We start from the raw sequence: 19463 nt of genomic DNA, 5'->3' as shown, positions 1-19463 counted from the left end.
CTTAAATTATAGCACCGTATGATAAAATGGACATAAAATGCATATGTCATAGTTATAACATTAAACTCAAAAATAAATGATACAATAAAAGGTATTTTTTTTTAACATAAAAATCGGAAATATGTATTCAGTTACGTCTTTGTTATTACTTATCAATCTATGATACCAATTCGCCCTCTTCTCAAATGATCTTCAGATCCGCTACTGATTCCGGCATATTTTAAACTATATACATATAACCTTTGTGACCAATCATATCTGAACCGTTATTTGATTTAACAATTCCCATGACAATATATTTAATCCAGAACTTGAAAAAAAAAACTTTGCAAGAACACAAGAACGTAATGCAGTAAAGTCAAGGCCAGCGCAATGATCAATAGTGTATTTGTATGTTATGATCGTATCATATTCCCCCAATTATAAGTCATATTGTAAAACCAATAGTGGCTATATAAATTTAAAAAAAAATAAATATCTTTGCAATAAGTTGGACAAAAAAAAAAAATAATAATAATAATCGTATACCTATAATTGTTTTATATTTAAATGTAGGCATAATCAATTCATATCATTTATAATATCGATAACAGCAAATAGATTGTATTATATTTTGTGATTATATTGATATTTAATTCTCTGATTAAATTATTATTTTGGTTTTTTTTCCGTATACCGTAATTATTGTAACGAAGTTTTTTTTTATTACCTGTTGGATTGCATATAAGAATGTATAGGCGTATTTTCTCAGGAAAATAATTGCTTGAGGAAATCCTCCCGATTTTTGGTGTCATTTGCCTTTCAAATCTATTCTCCCCCCCCCCCTTGGGTACTTGCACCATTGGCATCTAAGACACACCATTATTGCTGACTTTCCCCTCTTTCTATTATATCCATTTGCCTAGTTTATGTATGTCCCCCAAACGTTAAAATCTCGTTCGCTAATATCGAATTTTAAGTTTCTACTCGAATTACTAAATTACAACGCGTCTATATATTTTAAGTTATTCTTCGCAAATATACCCATTTTTCGTGTTAAGAAAAATGTCTTATTACTCTATTATTAGACTACGTCTAACGAAGTAGATTCACAAGATACGAACGTATTAAAATCTCTAAATTATAACATTTCCGCTTTTGATGTTCGCGCACAGAAGTTTTTTATAGATATTTTAACATTTAGATTTATGCATAGGTACTTAAGTATTATGTTTACGATTTATGTCATAGGTACACACTACACATTACGCCTGTTATATATAGGTACACCGTACATGGACTACTGTACTGAGTACGTACTTGAGGTGATGATAATCAGATAATCGCCTGATACCTGTAATACGCGGCGAGTGGGCAAGAATGAATTATATTTTACAACGTTTAAGTTCACATTAAGGAGGTCAAGGTATAATAGTTAAAAGGTGACAAACAATTTATTGAACTAAAAGTTTAAAGTTAATATGAACAATAATATTAACTACACTCAGTATAAATGTAAAAGTTAATAGTTACAGTTTTTTTTTTCAATTACCGCCTGGGTCACTCGGTAATCTGTGAAACTTAATTTGTTTAAATAATAGCTAAATTGTTTATTATGTTTAATATTTAATTTTTTGTTTATAAGATTTTAATGTATACAAACTACAGACTTAACATTGCTTATTATTACATAGTAGCTTTAGTTATTTAGGTAATTATTTGTTGTGTCAACCAAATAATTAAATCAAGAAATATTTTTCGAACTACATACAGGTATATAAGTTATAACACAACACTTTACTAAAATCATATTTTAAAATATCCAATTTCATAAAAATTACTAATTAGAATTTCAAATTAAAAAAAAAAAAAACTATTGATCAAATGTCTACATAGATTATAGATACTATAAGAATAATATGAAATCAAATTATAAATTTATTAAAAAATTGAACTATGTCTATAAAAACAAAAATTGTGCCAAGTGTATTTTATTTCTTTATTTTCTTTATGAAGGCTTTGTAAATTTTATTCCTTTCCAAAAGTGTTTACTAAAAAAAGCGGGTAAGTCGTGGATGTCGCTCTGCTGTACTGTAGGTTACTGTAATGGATGGGATTAAATTTGAATGCAATGATAGGTATCATTGTATACGAAAAACGATTCAGAACGGAGATGATATGTCAGTCTAGGATATATTATATTTAAATATTGTCATATATTCTATTTTGAAACAAATATTTTATTTTTCAATTAAGACGCATTTTGCATATGGCATGGTTAATCAATTAGTGTAGTTATCATGTAGTTATCATAATTCATAATACTTTATATTATCATCATAGATATACATTTACCTGGTTTGAGGATAAATCGTTATCATTACGCGATTTCATAAAAATTTAAAACTCAAACGCTCAAAACATTTTTCCTATAATGACGCTTCAAATTTTCTCTATAGCTATTTGAAGCAAAACTTATGGAAAACTGTATATAGATAGCACTACCATAAACATTTGGTGAAAATTTCAAGTATTTACAGTGATTAGTTTTTGAATTACAACCATATAAAAAAATCGATTTTTTTGAAAAATGTTTACTTTTAACCTCTATAATGCACCAAGGATCTTCACTTTTACATCGGAAACCACCCCCAAAGTTTGAAATCGAAGCATTATTTCGACTAGTGATGCTGTACACAGACACAAAAAAAAAAACACACATCATTGTAAAATCAATACATTCATCACTTCGTTCAGAATCTAAAACTAGGTTTAATTATTATTATAAAAATAATAGAATAAACTAATATCATCAAAATTACCATGGCCTCTAATCAATTGCCGGACACACCTATAGTTGCAGGTGTTTATCGATGCAGAATTAGCGAATAACAAAACAATTTAATCATCGATAAAAACATTGATTTTATTTGGATTACAAATAAATAATAACGTATAATGCACATGTTAAAATAATATTATGGATAAAACATATTAAATTAATATATTATGTTAACAAAATATATGTTTAAAACATTACAATTGTTTACCGTCTACTTGTATATTATATATATATATATATATATATATATTCAAAAAATTTACATTAATATTAAACACATCATAAATGTATTCAGCAGTAAGCTTTGGGTCACATAATGTACAGATATATATTGTTCTGAAACATCTTTGTGTGTATATTTATACACACACACATAGATACATACATACACAAACACAAATTACGTTTAAACATTTAAACTCGTTAAAAAAATATAAATAAATAAGAGGAATAAATAAAATAAACAATATTTTACATTACTATAAAATATTATGTTATGCCTACTGCCTAATTTAACTTAAACATATTGATGTAATAATAAGCACTTGGAACGCACGAGCTTATTGTTGAATAACTAACATCAAAAGTCCATATGAATTGTATAAACAGTGTTAAGTAATAATATTATTCTTGGTTTGATAACTGGTTAAAAATTGAAACATTGATCGAACTCGATAGGCTTACTCTACAGATAGTTGACATAATATTATTAATTGTTAACTAATCATTAAAAAGCTAATTTAAAAATTAGTTTTCAGCTACATGTGCAATAAATTTTATTCTTGTTACATTTATGGAAATTAAACATTAAATGAATATTGATGTGTAATATATTAGAAAAAGGAACTTTGATAGATTTAATAGGTAATTTGACACCATTATTGAATTATTTATCGTTTATTATCTGTTAGATATAACTTTATTGAAATAGATTATATAATTTGTGCATTAGACAGTATACTGAGTTCTATTTACAAACAGAAAACTATTAAAATCTTAAGTTGATTTGAAAAACTAATTGAGCAAAATTGAGCATTATTTCTTTATTTCTTAGTAACCAATGACTAAATATAATTGTTTTATTGTAATCTAAAAAGCGATATATAAAAGCAGATCAGGTAAATTAATAATAATGTATGGACATTTTAGAGCATTAGAAGATGAATATTAATTTTTTATTACTGCACACAGAATTGGTTGTATGATTATAAAACATTATTTTTGATCAACATTACAGTGTATTACATTTAACACACTAAGTTATCTATCAAGCAGTTGGATTATTGATATATTTTATAAATGTTAAAATTTGGAAAATTGATTCGCAAATCGAACATAATGCAAGACATCAAGAATATTAATTTAGTTGTTTATAACAATATTTTATCAAATAGTGCATTTATAATCTCTTAATATAATACAGTGATTATATTATTATTATTAATAATTAAATATTATTACACATCACAATTATTTAAAATCATTATTTCTCATTTTATCTAATGAAATATAAATAAATAAATATACTCTATTGGTATTATTTGGCACTAAAATGTGTACATTGTTTGAAAAATATAGGAATACAAGTTGAAAGTTTATTAATATATTATACAAATGCATTATCTTTTAAACTGATATTGATAATTTTGTGACTATGTTTTATTTTATCATATATATTATTTACATTATACAATGAAATATTTCTATAAAAAACACTCCAAAAAGTATAATATTCAATAATCATTTAATATAGATATATGTGTGTATATGTAATTACATTGATAGAAAGATTAGAAAATAGATTAAACTGCTAAAAAAATAATTTATTTGGTCAACTATTCGGTTTCATAAACACTATAGCTCATTATTGAAATACTTTGCCAATTAAATTGAATTGTTGGATGCAACCAAACAAAATATTTTAATTTATCTCAAAAGCACACTCAAAAAATAAATAAAAATGAGCTAATGAAACTTACAAAATATTGGTAGATAATGACAAGGAATGTTAGTAAAAATTACTGATTAGTATTATTTTAAACTATTCATTAAGCACAAGTCTCTTCAGCCCAACCGTCACTGTCATATTCACTGCCAGATGCAGAATCAGAATCAGAAATTTCAACAGCTACACGACGTGCTAATATCGAAGCAACATCATGTAACGCATTGCTACGTTCTCCTTCTTTTTGTTTTATTTTTTCTACTTTTCTCAGCTCAACACCTTAACACAAATAATATATATTTTTTAATTAATAAACTGTTTCAACCATTAATTGATATTGCACAATATTTATATAAATCAAAATTAATATCTTACCATCTCTAATAGCCTTTAGCAAATCACTACGTGGATCATAATGAGCAACATGTCCTGGTCCAGGCGTTTTTTTCAAAGTCATTGTGCCGCTACTGATATTGGTTACTGTTGTTTTTAAATCATTAATGATACCATTTAGTGGTCTCATATTATTACAGTCGGCAGGAAGCACCAATGGTTTTGACTGAATTATAAAATTAGATGGAGACTTCTACATTAATGATAAAAATATTAAATATAATAATTAGCTAATCTCAAATATAACTAATAAATAATGTTTAAGTACTTACTTGTTTTGGTGGTGATTTTACATCTCCATTGGCTAATGATGCTGGTAGATCAGGCATTGGAGGTAATGGCGGAGGAGGTGGAATGTTTGCTGATGGTAATGGAGGACTAATAGATACAGGTGGTGGAGGTGGCGGTAAAGGTTCAGTAAAAGGTAAATTGTTCTCAATTGGAGGAGGTGGAGGTGGAGGTAATGTTTCACGATTGGAACTCAAACTACGACCTCGAGTTGGAGTGCTAGCCGATGATACAGTTGGTGTACTAGATAGAAAAATAAAGTTACTTTAATATTAGTATAAATTATAATCAATAAATACTGTATCTAACTTACCTGTTATTTGAATTATTATTGCTTGGAGGAGCAGGGGGTGGTTGAGTTGGTCTGATCCTACCTCCCCGACTAGGTGTACCTAATGGACTAATAATTTCACCCATACTGCCTGTGTACTGGTAATTATTTTGTTGCGTTTGATGATTGTATACGTTAGATTCATCATACATCATATTATTGCTACTGAGTGGTGCAGCATAGTTATTGCTAAGACAAAAAAATTCAATGAAAACTTTTTATAGAGTATTTTAAACATTTGTTAATTTACCTGTCAATTATATTCATAGGGGGAGGACTATAAATACGCCCATCTACCATGTTATTTCCAGTATGATGATTATGAAGTTGCTCTGGACCATAGGATCGACGTAACTCTATACTATTTGGTCGTGATGGTCGATGTTGATCATTCATTGATAAACCCAACATCATTGTACTTTCTTCCATATATTCATAAGGCTAAGCAAAATACATGCAATTAAAAATTATAAGTTACATAGGATTTTAATTAAAGTATGTTAAGTTTTAATAGATGATAATAAGTGTACCCAGAGTACATTTTTAAATATGGACATCGGATATTTAAAATAAAATATAAATTGTTTAAATTGTTTAAAACTATACAATTTATACCTGATGTGGTGCTCTATAATGAGAATTATCTTGAGGCATAATATATTCTCCATGCTGTGTAGCAAGTTGTCTTTGCCTTTCTCTTGTACTATATGGTTGTCGAACTCTTTTTTTATGACGACCACCGCTTCCTTCTGCTTTAGGTCTATGAGGCTGATTTAATGAATTAGAAAAATCAAAATTGATTAACTAAGTTTATAATGTAATACATAAGTAAGAATAGCCCAAATTTAATAAAATACTTTTTTTCCACGATCATGCATCATTTTTTCTGTATCTTTTAGCATTTCTAACCTCCAAAGATTGAAAAAGTAATCTGGATCTGTATAGAACTTCATACCATCCTTACCATCCTCACTATACAAAATAAACAAAATTTTACTTTTTTTGTTTAATATTTTTCAAATATTTTTTTTAATTACCGGTAAGGATTAAGTTTATATAGGGGAGGTGGCTTATCACATTGAGAATACATTTCAAGCATTGGGGCAGGCATTGTATCTCTTGAAAGAACTTGTTGATCGAATACAATAGCACTTTTAAAAGCTTTTCTCATATGAATGTCTTGTAAAGATACTAAAACAACAATATTTATTATTTAAATGAATAATATTATATGGTACATGAAATGCAATAATAAATTTAAATTAAATAAAGTATATGTAAATTACCTTCTTCGCCAGTACTATCTAATTGTTTTGAGTTGACAGATAATCTGTCTAACCTAATTTGTAATGAGTTAACTCGTACAGTAAGTGAATGGGCCTCACGTACAAGTTCGCCAAACATATCTTCTGCTTGTTTGGATAGACTAGATAACTGACGAACTGTATTAGCAAGGGTGCCATTAGTGACAGCTTCTAATTCATTAGATATTGAACTTGAAGCACCATAACTTCCTGCTTGTGAGACTGTGTTACGTGCAACATGCACGGGTTCTACGACACGCTTTGGCAATGGCATAGTTTATGTATGCTGAAAAATAAAGACAATAAAATTACAAACATTTTTACTATTTTTTTAATACAAATATAAAAAAAAAGGTTTTAATCAAAAGTTTGATATGTTACAAGGAGCTTGTAGAAAATTTTTAAAACACATTATCTATTTATGTAATAATGAATATGAATACCTACCTACATGTATAAATTGTATAATTGTATTGCAAATTACAAATAAATGTCTAAGCAATTAGTACCTACATATTATATGAACAAATAATTATGGTTTCACTCAATTTAACTAATAAGTTACCCAAAATGTAATGTCTAAAAGTTTCAATTTATTAACTGTAAAATAAATATTTAAAAACTGATTTAAATATAAAGTAAGTATTATGGATATATTTTATTTTGTTGGGTTATACTTCTGCTGTCTTCTTGCCAAAAATTTATATTTCATGCTCCCCATGTTTTAATCAATTACAATTAGATAAGTACTATATCATTGCTTGTTATTATGACATCGCCCAACTAGAGATGAGGGTCAATTTAAACATTAATTTGTTACATTGATACACATAGAATAGGGGGCATGTTGAAATACATTTATTATGTTTAAATTCACATAAATTACATTTTAAAATACATATAATACAATATTCTATATTCTATTTAGCATTTCCTACCTTATTAATTATTATTATATTCATAGTGAAGATGGATAAATGTAATTGTTTTTTTTTGATATTAATAATTAATAAATTATATTAGAATTTAGTTTTCCATATAATAGTTTATTTGTTTTTATAAATAATTTATTTGAATACATATACATTATCATGAATATTTCTATAAGATTATGAGAGAAAAATTCTCTGAACATATTTCTCTGCTGCTTTATTTTAGCACTATTAGTGCTCCTTCTAGCCTACAAAAAAAAAAAACTGTATAACACTTATCTGTACATGGTAAAAATATATTATTTATAATTTCCACATAATATACGACTTTCACAATAAAGATATATGAGTATATATGAGTTAAATCTATGCACATATAATAATATATCAATTTAAGAAAGTTGAATTTTATAAATGAGTATTTTTTTAATCATATCTCTAGTTTTGGCAATTTTTATACTAATAATTTTAGCCAAATCTATTAATCTAAAAAAAAAAAATGAGAAAATAAATAGAGGTAGTATTCATGGTCTTAATTTTAATATTTTTTTGCCATTAATGCGTACATAAAATACCTATAAATTTATATTTGTTCAACAAATCTACCTTGCAATGTGATTGGTACTACAGTACACATTGATTATTATAAAAAAAATTATAATTAGATTTGATTTAATGTATAGTTATTTTTTTAAATACATATCAGTATTATAAACATATTTAATATTATTATCTCATTACATTATTACAGTACCTAATAAAAATATCTTAAAATTTGAAAATAATTAATTATACATAATACAGAAACACAGAACAACAATAAATACAAAAAACATAGGTATCTTATTATATATTAGCTTGATGTGGTTGGGGGGGGGGGGCAATGATACTGATAAGAAAGTTATTGACTACAATTCAAATTAATCTTATAAAATTTAAAAATATTAATAATCAATTAAATAAAAAGTATATATTATAGGTAGGTGCCCTAGGTCGCCATAATTTAAGTAACTTTTATATTCATAATACTTATATTAAACAGAGGCTATGCATTAAAAAGCTTGATTTATATTAACAATTATTTATTATGAACTATAATAATTAATAATTTTAGTTCATAATAGATAGCTAAAGTAGCAATTAAGCAAAAAAATACAGTTACTTATCAAAACTTTACAACATGGAGCTGCTACTGAGAAGAAGATGGGGCTACTAAGAAATGACCTTATTTAATAATGTAACATTGCAACCTATACAAACGATAAGCCTAAAAATATTCACCCATATTAATTTACTTTAAAAACTGATGATTAATAACTGATATTCCTTAACAATATTGAATCAAAATAAGGTGTGGAGGTAATAGGTATTACCCATGTTATTCTCTACTTAACTATAAAAAAACTGTTTAATTTTCCAAATAACTCAAACCTAATTGTTCATATAATAACTACTGTCCATTAGATACAATAGAATAATTACTATGAGAAACATATTGTTGATAAAAAGTAAAACTCAGATAAATTTATTCTATTTAGTATTATTTAGTCATAATGCATATCAGTTACATATTTTTACTGATAAGCATGACACACAGTAGATATCTAAGTATCTATGTTATGTTAAAAAATAAAATAAGATCATACATCTATACCCAACATTTCTGAGTTATTGTCAAATAATACAAATAAATAAGATGTCTGTAAAGAAATTAAATCGTAGATTAATTATAACCAATAAAACTGAAATTGCTGTCAATCAGAAATGTTTATAACGGGCGTTTCCCGTGATATAATTAGTAATTACAAAAGTTGTGCTACATAGACCTCTAAATGACAGCTTATGTTATAGGTTACTGAGAAACTCCTAACAAATTGCTGAAAACATCAATTTTACAGCTGATGACATCAGATTATGGTGACCATAGCATTGATAAAATATATAAACATCCAGTGAAAAAATTCTAACAAAATAGGTAGGTCAACTACCTAGTTAGCACCTCGACAATGTAGAATAAAGACAGATGACAAACAAATTAAATCGGACACCTACATACACAACAGCTCGGTACATAATGTCTGGTCCATGTACATGACATGTTAAAATCCATATTCGGACAGCATATAATTATGATGCTGTATACTTAAGACAGTAACACAGCTATCATCGATCAGATTCTATGGACAATACATAATTTACTACATACCTATACAAACATACCAACCTATTAATGTTTATCAATATCAAATTTTATATCCTGCCTATATCATACTTCCTTACCAACGAAAATACGGTAAGTTATGAGGAACAAAAATTATAATAGAATATTAACACCAACAACGCAATTGCTCAATGCGACTTGTTGTCAGTGGTTCGTCCACTCACCTCGGCGATCATTTAGCAGCGATCCGGCCGATCCGATTCGGGTGACGCCAATTGATCGGTGTACTGACGTCCGTCACCGTGGGAACATCGCCATGTCGACAGGTCGGACGCATCAGACGTCGATGGGACGGTACGAACGAAAACGAAACAGGCGGCGAAATTCGTGGCGCGCGATAGATAAACAACACGGTGGCTCAAGGACTGGCGTGTCGAGGCGGAGAAAACGTTCGATAGTCGATACCATCGATTATCAGTCGCGCTGGTGTAGTACGCGAGCGACGGGATCGTAGTACCAACAAATGGCGTACGGTATAAAATATTATATTATATCGTCGCCCTACTCGCGGTCCATGGAGGAAAAAATGCGCACGAACATATTTGGATAATATAATATATAATCAAGGATCTCGACACCTACAACATTTTTATACATATTATGATGATACGAGTGTTTATTTTTAATACATTTAAATTCGTGCTATTGACCAATGTCCAATAGTTATAAGCATTAAGCACCGTTTCATGAAGGCAAAAGACTGGAATAGGTCTTTACAGTATTATTAGTATTTCGATATTATTTATCACTTATAGCAGTTAAAATTTAAATAAAACAATTAAAGTATATTGCTTAAAGTCTATACTCTGAAAGTCTGTATCAACTATCAAGCGCGCGTGTGTACCGCCAAAGTCTATATCGATATATCTAATTTACAAATATTATAATAGTAAATAGTATAATTTGATATCATTTTAATATGAAAATATGTGTTATCTCGTGATATTAATACAGGAAATATAAGTATATAAGATGTAATTAAATGGAATCTATTAAAATGTATTACCACATTGTCCACATTTAACTATAAACATGTTTACTAACAACCCATTAACTGTTTATTCATTCGTTATTTAATTTTCAAACTTAATTAAATAAAGAAATAGTTCTATACTCCTATGATATAATGAATTTATAATACGTATGTAATTTACATATTTATAATTTTCTTCTATGATAGACATAATTTGTATGATCAAATAATGAAAAAATTGATTCATTTTATTTCAAGTTAATGCACTATTGAGTATAATAGCACATATACCGATAAAGTATCAGTTCAGTAATAAGAATCCTACTACACATTCAAATACGACTGGTCTGAAAGTGGTAGATGGTAATTTTCTTAAATATATATAGGACACTTGTTGAGTTTAAGCGATTCAATTTGAAAATCATAGCTCTTTTTAATATACATTTTTGAATAAAAATATAATTTGAATTCCGAGTACTATTTAGTTTTGTTTGTAATAATAATTAAGTACACTAACATAACATTCATATTATTAATTAGTAAAAAAAACTCTTCATAAGTTAACATACATTACAAATTCATGAATGGGGACTACTTTAAATTTAAAAAATAAACATAAATAATATAATTTTATATATATATTTTTAATTATTAGAACTTAATCTATTAAATATTTATTTTAAACACAATTTGACAAAATAGTTACATATACAAGTTGGCTGTTGTATATTATATCAATGATAAATAAAAATACATTATGATGTAGTAGAAGGAGGAGACACAAGTATAACCCCATCCCCTCTAACAAACAACATAGGTATAGTACGTTTAGTAGTTTTATATACTTCTTCAAATGTTTCTTCATCTACTTCAATTGTAGTAATAGTTTCTTCAGCTTCTCCTAATACCATGTTTAAATGTTGATCAAAAGCCTAAAAAATTAACATATTTATTTTATTCAAAAATATATATATTGAATAATTAATATTTAATTGATAGTTAACTGGGATAAATTAAAGATAAACACCAAGCCAAAAATTGTATACAAGTGTTGGTAAAATTGAATCATTATTATAGATTTTCTCGGTCTATATGATGATAACTGAATTATTTAAAGTTATATTTTAGGCTATGGTTACTTGATCTTTTTCACAATAAAATCTACAATATTAATAATATTTACATGAAGTCGACCACGTAATTCTCGGTCGTGGCGCATCTTAACATAGATTCGTTCATCAACACTAAGGCGAATTAAATCAACTGGCTCTTTGATTGTCACAAGTGAAACTGGCTGAAATAAGTAAAATCATTAAATTAAGTGTTTACTGCTTATTAAAAAAAATGTAAATAGAAATTATTGACCAGTTAACATTATTTTACCTCTGATTCTCCTTCTGGCATTTTAGTTACCATAAATAAAACTTTCTCAAAATTACTTCTTAAATTATCAGACGTTAGCTCAGTCTTAAATTATAAGTAACAGTAAATAAGAAACAAACAAATGAATGACTTACAATTTACAAATAGTTTTTAATTTTACTGGTGATTGACGATTGTTATTAAAAACTGAACATAAATGATAAATTTACAGAAAACAACATAACCTCAATGATTTTGTTGTAGCTTAATAAATAAGTACTAGAGTGCGCTGTATGTTATTTTAACAGTATTTAAATAAGGGCTCAGCCAACAGTCACAGTAGTCACACTGCAGTATTTTCGCTGTCGACGTTAAATCCGAACGGTTTAACTGCCGCCCACCATGGGGCATGGATTTTACATTTTTACGTTACTGTGATCGAAATTGCAAACAATTGGATTTGGATTGTTTAAAAAAACTCAAATTGCACCGCTGTATCTTTATAGTTTTCACTTTTCATTCAGAAACGGAGATGAACTTAAGAGTTAAAGCTTATAGGTCTTAGTTTTTTTTAAAAATATTTTTGATTTTATCTGTAATAATAAAATTATTAAATAAGCTTTAGATAAAATAAGAAATATATAGATATTACAACCGTACCTGTGTAAAAACAAAAAAAATCGATGAATGTAGGGAATATGTGGTAGAGATGAAAACTTCCATATCATGAAGTAGTTGCTATACAATTGACAGCACTTGAAAGGCGCTAATTCTTCCAAAGATTCACTAATTCTCGCGGAGACCTTGTTTTAAATTAGTAAGACGGAGACTACACATGTGTCGTGTATGTTACGTAATTCATTATAATATTAATTAAGTTATTATATCATTATGTAATGGTTTATAATCATCGGTATCGACGCACTTGCGCGATTACCGACTTGTGCACAACTGCACAATAAACAGTCTTAACTCTTAATTAGAACGCTCTCGCTCGCCGACGTTTTGTTGTTCCTCGTCCATGTTCTGCCGCGTAAGTGCAAACATGATGACATGCATGCGAGTAGCAAATCTGAATTGTTTCTGATTTCTAATACGAGACGTTGAGTGTTGAAACAACATTGTACGGAACGCTCAAAATAAAATTTGAATATCATATATTATCTTAATATCTACCCTTTACTATTTTGTACCACTAAACCACTTGAATTCCTGATTAAAGTCAATAAGTACAATAGTATTAATAATAAGTAAAAGAAAATTGTATTCATTTGTGGAGCTATTAACTATAACTAACTGAAATTAAACTATAGTAACAAATATGACTATAGTCAAATAGTACCAACCACCAAATTACATCAATTTTGATAAAAAAAAAAAAATCATGAGCATGAATTAATTACGTATAACATTGAAAACGTTGATTTAGGGACTGTAAGTTTATTTACTTGGTGGGTGATTTTAAATATACATTTAAATATAACGGGAACGGCATAAGTAGGTTTTTTAGAGTTGGAACCCTTTAGCTAGGAACTGCTTTTTAGCAGGCCTAGATATATCCAAACTCCAAAGTCAAAAAAAAAAAAAAAAAATAATATATTTCTTGAATTAAATTTTAGATTTATCTGAACTAGGAAGTATCATCATAATGATTATTGATTATCTATAATCTATATTATACTTAATTTAATTATTTATTAGAAAAATTGTAATCCGTTTAGTATTGCAAATTGATTGACGCAAGGATGAGAAATTAAAATAATATTGACATATTTATATTTAAACCTACTTTAAAATATGCAATGAAACGTACTATAGTACTATACATAACACATATATATAATATATATATATCTGCAGTATACTGTGAAAAATTAACTCTTTAAATCTTTAAACTCAAACAAAAAAAGGCCGATCGTAAGTGTTTGGGCAATTATTTCATAATACAAATTTGAATACATTTATGTGTTTACCTCGGTCCTATTTGCGTAGAATCTAGATGAATTTAGAAATGTTCATTTGAAAATTGGCCTTTTATGGCCGGTTAAAATATTAAAACTCAGTGGTCCGTTACCTAAAGTCAATTCGGTGCTGCCTGAATAAGTGCCTTTGATATACATCAAAAATATTTGGAGTGCTAACCTTGATTATTATAGTGATTAGTGGTTAACAGCATACTCCATATATATAATATACATTTATATGAATATGTAAAACTTTAATACATTCCTTCGAGTAGAATTCAAAAATACATTACTGACTGATTGAGGACGCAAATAAGATAATATTTATTGACGTTTTTCTGCGTTCCGATTTCAACCGATAACCAGTTAAGTTGTATATTTCTACGTCTCTGCATCAACTTATTGAACTATATGATTGTATTGTTTTGTTCTTATATAAATAATATAATATCATACGAATGTGGAATGTACGATACACAAATTAAATTAGGTAGAAAGTTAATACTAAGTACAAAAAAATAATATCAACAATTGAAATATATTATGTAGCCTAGTACAAGTGTAGAACCCATAGTCGAACTAACTAACTAGTTGAGTATAAAAGTTAAAAAAATATATATATATCTTCTAAACTATATTTAATATTTAAATATATTATACCTACTAACTTGAAATATTTCCAATATTTTTCACTAATTTTATATTTCTACCAAACTTCATGGACCACCAGATGCGCACATTCAAAAATAAACAGTATTTTAATGTGCAGTATATTATCGAAAAAGTGTAGAGTATAGGTCAGGGGTCACCAAATGACGTCCCGTGGACACATTTTATCTAGCCCACAAATAAGAGAAAAAAGTTTTAAAAAACCATTAATATTATACGTTCTGGTATTATAGGTAGATATATTATCGTTTTTATTCATTGATTTTTACTAACGTCTGCATTTTTTATGGTCCACGGACAATTTCAAGATTCCTTATTTGACCCTTCAAAAATATTAATTGGTGACCTTTGGTATATCTAGGCATTCTATAGAACACTTTGTAAATCAGGTCTATAGAAGGTTGAGGTATTTTATAGAATACAAAATTCAACTCTTTGACAATTATCGATAACATAATTTAAAGAATAATTATTTAATTTATCATAAATAAGTTCTCACTTTTTCGTCACTATTTTTTAAGTCCAAACATTAACTCAAAGTTGCGCCACTGCAGAATATATAGTCATACATAGATTCATAACTTACCAGACCTCTTATTAGATCTTTACGTAAACGAAAGTAAGGATTAAAAAAACGAGGAATGTATAGTAAGGGTCTTGTAGGCAATAGAGAACTTTCTGTAATCATGCGTCTACATATATTATAAGGTAAACTTATTCAAATTTGCCAATTAATATATTATAATATAATAGGTTAGTCCATTAAACTATTGCGATGCCCATAATAAAAAGGTGTTAAATGAACTTATTAGTTATTAATTTAATATTCACTTCGGAAATAAATACAGTAGGTATATATTTTTACTATTGTTTCCTTGCTTTTGAATTTGAAAATTCTTAAATCTTTTAATTTATTCAGGAATCAGGATATTCAATTTGATTATCTGCCAGACATAATTTTCAGATACAAGCATACAACATAGAATATGAATTTTCTTATGTACTGTAGTGGTAATTTATTAAATATACTTTTATATATTTAATCAATGCGGTGGTCTCTGTATATATATATTAAAAAACAAGAAATGACGTATAACGATAATAATGCATGTGACTAACCTAGAGAAGGACGGTACGTTGCAAATGTATTTAAAAATAGATTTTGATTGATCTATACATTACACGGATAAAGTAGTACAAAATTACTTTATTTAAAAATTTAAATCTTTTACATTTTACATTAGTGAAGAGAAAAATTATGGTAATTTACTGAGCATTAAAATTCTTAGTTATTATTTAATGAATAATGATTGTTAGAATCAACACAATTGAGTGATCACCGATTACTGTATACAGAGCAAAATAATATAGCCATATTGGTTCACGAGTAATATTTAAAACATGTTTTTAGATTTTGATAAACCTGTTTTTTTTGTGCTTAAACTATTTTATTATATTAAAAAATTAAAACACAAATGACAAATGTTTATAATTCTGGACAAGACAAATAATTATAACTTAAATAATTTTATTCAAAGCAAAATTAAAGTATTTTACCTATTCACATTATCATACTATATTTCATAATTCGTACATTGTACTTAATACTTATCAAGTATATTTAAACTTTTTTTACAACTTTCCATACCATATATAATGCACCTATATTCATAATCAGCATACTTTTAAATTATCACTACATCGATATATGCGCTGGGAAATATTTTAAGTAGGTACTTCTGTTCCTGTATCTATAGGTATCTAGATACCTAAAAATGTGTTTAAAAGAGCAAAATACATGCCTTCATGATGTTTGTTTACAGACTCGCTCACCTTGGTGCAACCCAGTATGATGTACATATTAGTTATTATTATTATACATTTTTAAACATTGATAAATTATCGAATTTGATTAACGATTGTGTTTATTTGGAATTGTCGATAGCTATACGTGTTTTCTTTCATTGTATCCGTATGGATGAAATTAATTATAAGAACTCCATGTTATTAGACGTCATTGCAAAATCAGAAACAAATTCTCGAAAGACCACATAAAATATTATGATCTATCTGGGGAAGTGTGGAGCATTTTCAGAGGAAAATTTTAATATCTCATTATAAAACTATATAAGTCCAATAACAATTCTACAGGACCATTAGGACCTCAATATAACTGGCAACACTCCGAAGATCGAATTGTATTAAGAGGATAGTCAAAGAGCTTAGAGCAGGTTGCAACACCATTTTTTAAAATTAATAAAATAAAAAATAAATGTATGGTTTGTAAATCTAAAATTAATTACAAACAAATATCAGGAGGTTATTAATGTCTTATTATTTGTTGTACTTGTATCTATATTTTTCAAATTTAATGTTTCATTTTATGCATATTTCTATAGGGATTACGTATAAGTTCTAGGGTACCTGTACGCTACACTTTAACATTCAAAAACTGTGAATCGTGAATGTGATATTTATCAACTATCAAGTGAGTATCATTATACTTATGGAATATTAATATAGCAAGTATCTATCTAGGTATAGTATAATACTGTAATAGAATTCCAAGTCGGGACTATTCGAGTATGACGTATCACGTATGCCTGAATAGGTATCATAAATGATTTATTAATATATATAAACAAATAAATAAAATGTAAATATAAAGATTAAAGACAAATATCATAACTAATAAATTGTGGTAGTGTTTTATAAATTTTATTACTTGGCCGATGTTACTGAAATTTCAGATAGTTTTTAGGTAACTTGAAAGATTTAGAGAATAGTTTGAATCGTTATGATGGTTATTTTTTAATTTTTGTTGATACATGTAACATGTTATATAAATTATAAACTATAAAGTATAAACAACCGTCATACATGAATGGTTTGTAACTATAGGTGTATGTGTATAACCTATATAGTGTTGGCTTTTAGCTGCTGTTTCAGTTTTTGTTAATGAATCGAAACTCCATTTGAAAGCTTCAAATTAGAGTAATTCGACGGATAAGAAACAAAACTCGATGCTCATTGTTTAGACAAACCCAATGATTTGTTAGTATATAATAATATAATAAGCAGCAAACAGAATCACCAAAACCATCTTTTAATGTGTATATCTAAATCAGTGGCGTGGCGAAGAGTAATTTCATTGGAAATTTCCTCTGGGATTTTTCAAATATTGAGGGGTGGGTATCAATGATTGTACGTATTTAAATGTGAATACATGTGGGGTGGGTCATCTACATGTGGGGTTGCCTCTGGAATATTTTTAGCTCGCACGCCACTGATATTAATGCTTTTCAGTTATTTAATATTTCAATAAAATATACGTCAATCAATCAAATTTCATCGAATTAAATTAAATTCAAAAAATGATATATTAGGTATAACATTATAATTAAAAAAAAATAAAATAACGCTCAACCTATCTGTAACTATTTCTTATTTTTTAAATCTGATAATAAACCTTAACCCCTTTGCTAATCGGGCAGAGCTGATCACGGGTAATTCAGCCTTCAGCCTGGTATATTATGAAATAGATAGAAATACCCATGAGTTTAATACATTATATACCTACACCCAGTGGCGGATTTAAAGGGGGGCCGAGGGATTAAGATATGCGTTTTGGACTATGCCCCCCCCCCAAATTAAATCCTGGATCCGCCACTGCCTACACCTGTTTACTAAGTCTACTATTAGACATTAGTACTTACCTACCTATATGTTATAAGTATTTAAGTACTAAATACTTCTACATTTTTTATCAATTTAAGTACATTTTTAAGAAAAATTATCATACAAATAAACGTATACATACCTATATAAAGTAATATAAATAAAAGTGAATTTTTTTGGGATATTTGGTTTTAAATTGTTATTTGAATTTCTAAAGCTGGATATTCTTATATGATTTGTAAATATTCAAAACAGCTAATTATAGCTAGGTCTAGAGTCTAGACCAACAATTTTTTTATTATTAGCGTACTCTTAATCCAGTACCTATAGGTAATATTCAACGGTATCTAGATCCCATAGTGGATCTCCACTCATTTCACAGTTGTTATATATTTACATCAATGTAAAATATTTAATAAGTTATCGTTATTTGAAATAAAGGAATATACCTAATAATTTAAATAGTTTATAAATTATAAGTACCTATATAATAAAATGCAATAATGTTATTAAACCTTTTCTTTTTTTATTATGTAACACCTTTAAAAAAAAAAAAAAAAATGTATCTTGTCCCAATGGCCA

The 19463-nt window shown here is 27.4% G+C and overlaps 2 protein-coding genes across 2 annotated transcripts; both read right to left on the bottom strand.

The window, feature by feature from the left end:
• Positions 1-2879: 2879 nt before the first annotated feature.
• Positions 2880-10674, bottom strand: LOC107161395 (wiskott-Aldrich syndrome protein family member 3 SCAR). Its single transcript, XM_015507789.2, has 10 exons — positions 10400-10674; positions 7065-7368; positions 6816-6969; positions 6636-6750; positions 6394-6546; positions 6029-6219; positions 5761-5967; positions 5432-5690; positions 5142-5352; positions 2880-5045 (listed from the first exon to the last, which is right to left on the bottom strand). The coding sequence occupies exons 2-10, from the start codon at positions 7354-7356 to the stop codon at positions 4870-4872; spliced, it is 1758 nt and encodes a 585-aa protein (XP_015363275.1). The 5' UTR covers positions 7357-7368; positions 10400-10674; the 3' UTR covers positions 2880-4869.
• A 1154-nt stretch (positions 10675-11828) lies between these two features.
• On the bottom strand, positions 11829-12790 carry LSm3 (U6 snRNA-associated Sm-like protein LSm3). Its single transcript, XM_015507796.2, has 3 exons — positions 12592-12790; positions 12392-12502; positions 11829-12140 (listed from the first exon to the last, which is right to left on the bottom strand). Exons 1-3 carry the CDS (start codon positions 12622-12624, stop codon positions 11964-11966), a joined length of 321 nt encoding a protein of 106 aa, XP_015363282.1. The 5' UTR covers positions 12625-12790; the 3' UTR covers positions 11829-11963.
• Between the last annotated feature and the right edge of the window lie 6673 nt (positions 12791-19463).

Source organism: Diuraphis noxia, unplaced genomic scaffold, assembly GCF_037042655.1.
Source record: "Diuraphis noxia isolate RWA-SAM2 unplaced genomic scaffold, SU_Dnox_SAM2 contig0002, whole genome shotgun sequence".
Classification (NCBI taxonomy): domain Eukaryota; kingdom Metazoa; phylum Arthropoda; class Insecta; order Hemiptera; family Aphididae; genus Diuraphis; species Diuraphis noxia.
Note: the sequence above shows the minus strand (reverse complement) of the source record. Positions and strands in the feature narration are given on the sequence as shown.

What these genes read in the sequence shown, in the direction of transcription:
- LOC107161395 (XM_015507789.2), bottom strand. Translation starts at nt 7,356, where the DNA reads ATGCCATTGCCAAAGCGTGTCGTAGAACCCGTGCATGTTGCACGTAAC. An exon ending in TGCATGATCGTGGAAAAAAA is followed by an intron (nt 6,547 to 6,635) that starts GTATTTTATTAA and finishes TCATTAAATCAG; the next exon opens with CCTCATAGACCTAAAGCAGA. An exon ending in ATTATAGAGCACCACATCAG is followed by an intron (nt 6,220 to 6,393) that starts GTATAAATTGTA and finishes TATTTTGCTTAG; the next exon opens with CCTTATGAATATATGGAAGA.
- LSm3 (XM_015507796.2), bottom strand. Translation starts at nt 12,624, where the DNA reads ATGGTAACTAAAATGCCAGAAGGAGAATCAGAG. An exon ending in TGCCAGAAGGAGAATCAGAG is followed by an intron (nt 12,503 to 12,591) that starts GTAAAATAATGT and finishes TACTTATTTCAG; the next exon opens with CCAGTTTCACTTGTGACAAT. An exon ending in AATTACGTGGTCGACTTCAT is followed by an intron (nt 12,141 to 12,391) that starts GTAAATATTATT and finishes TTAATTTTTTAG; the next exon opens with GCTTTTGATCAACATTTAAA.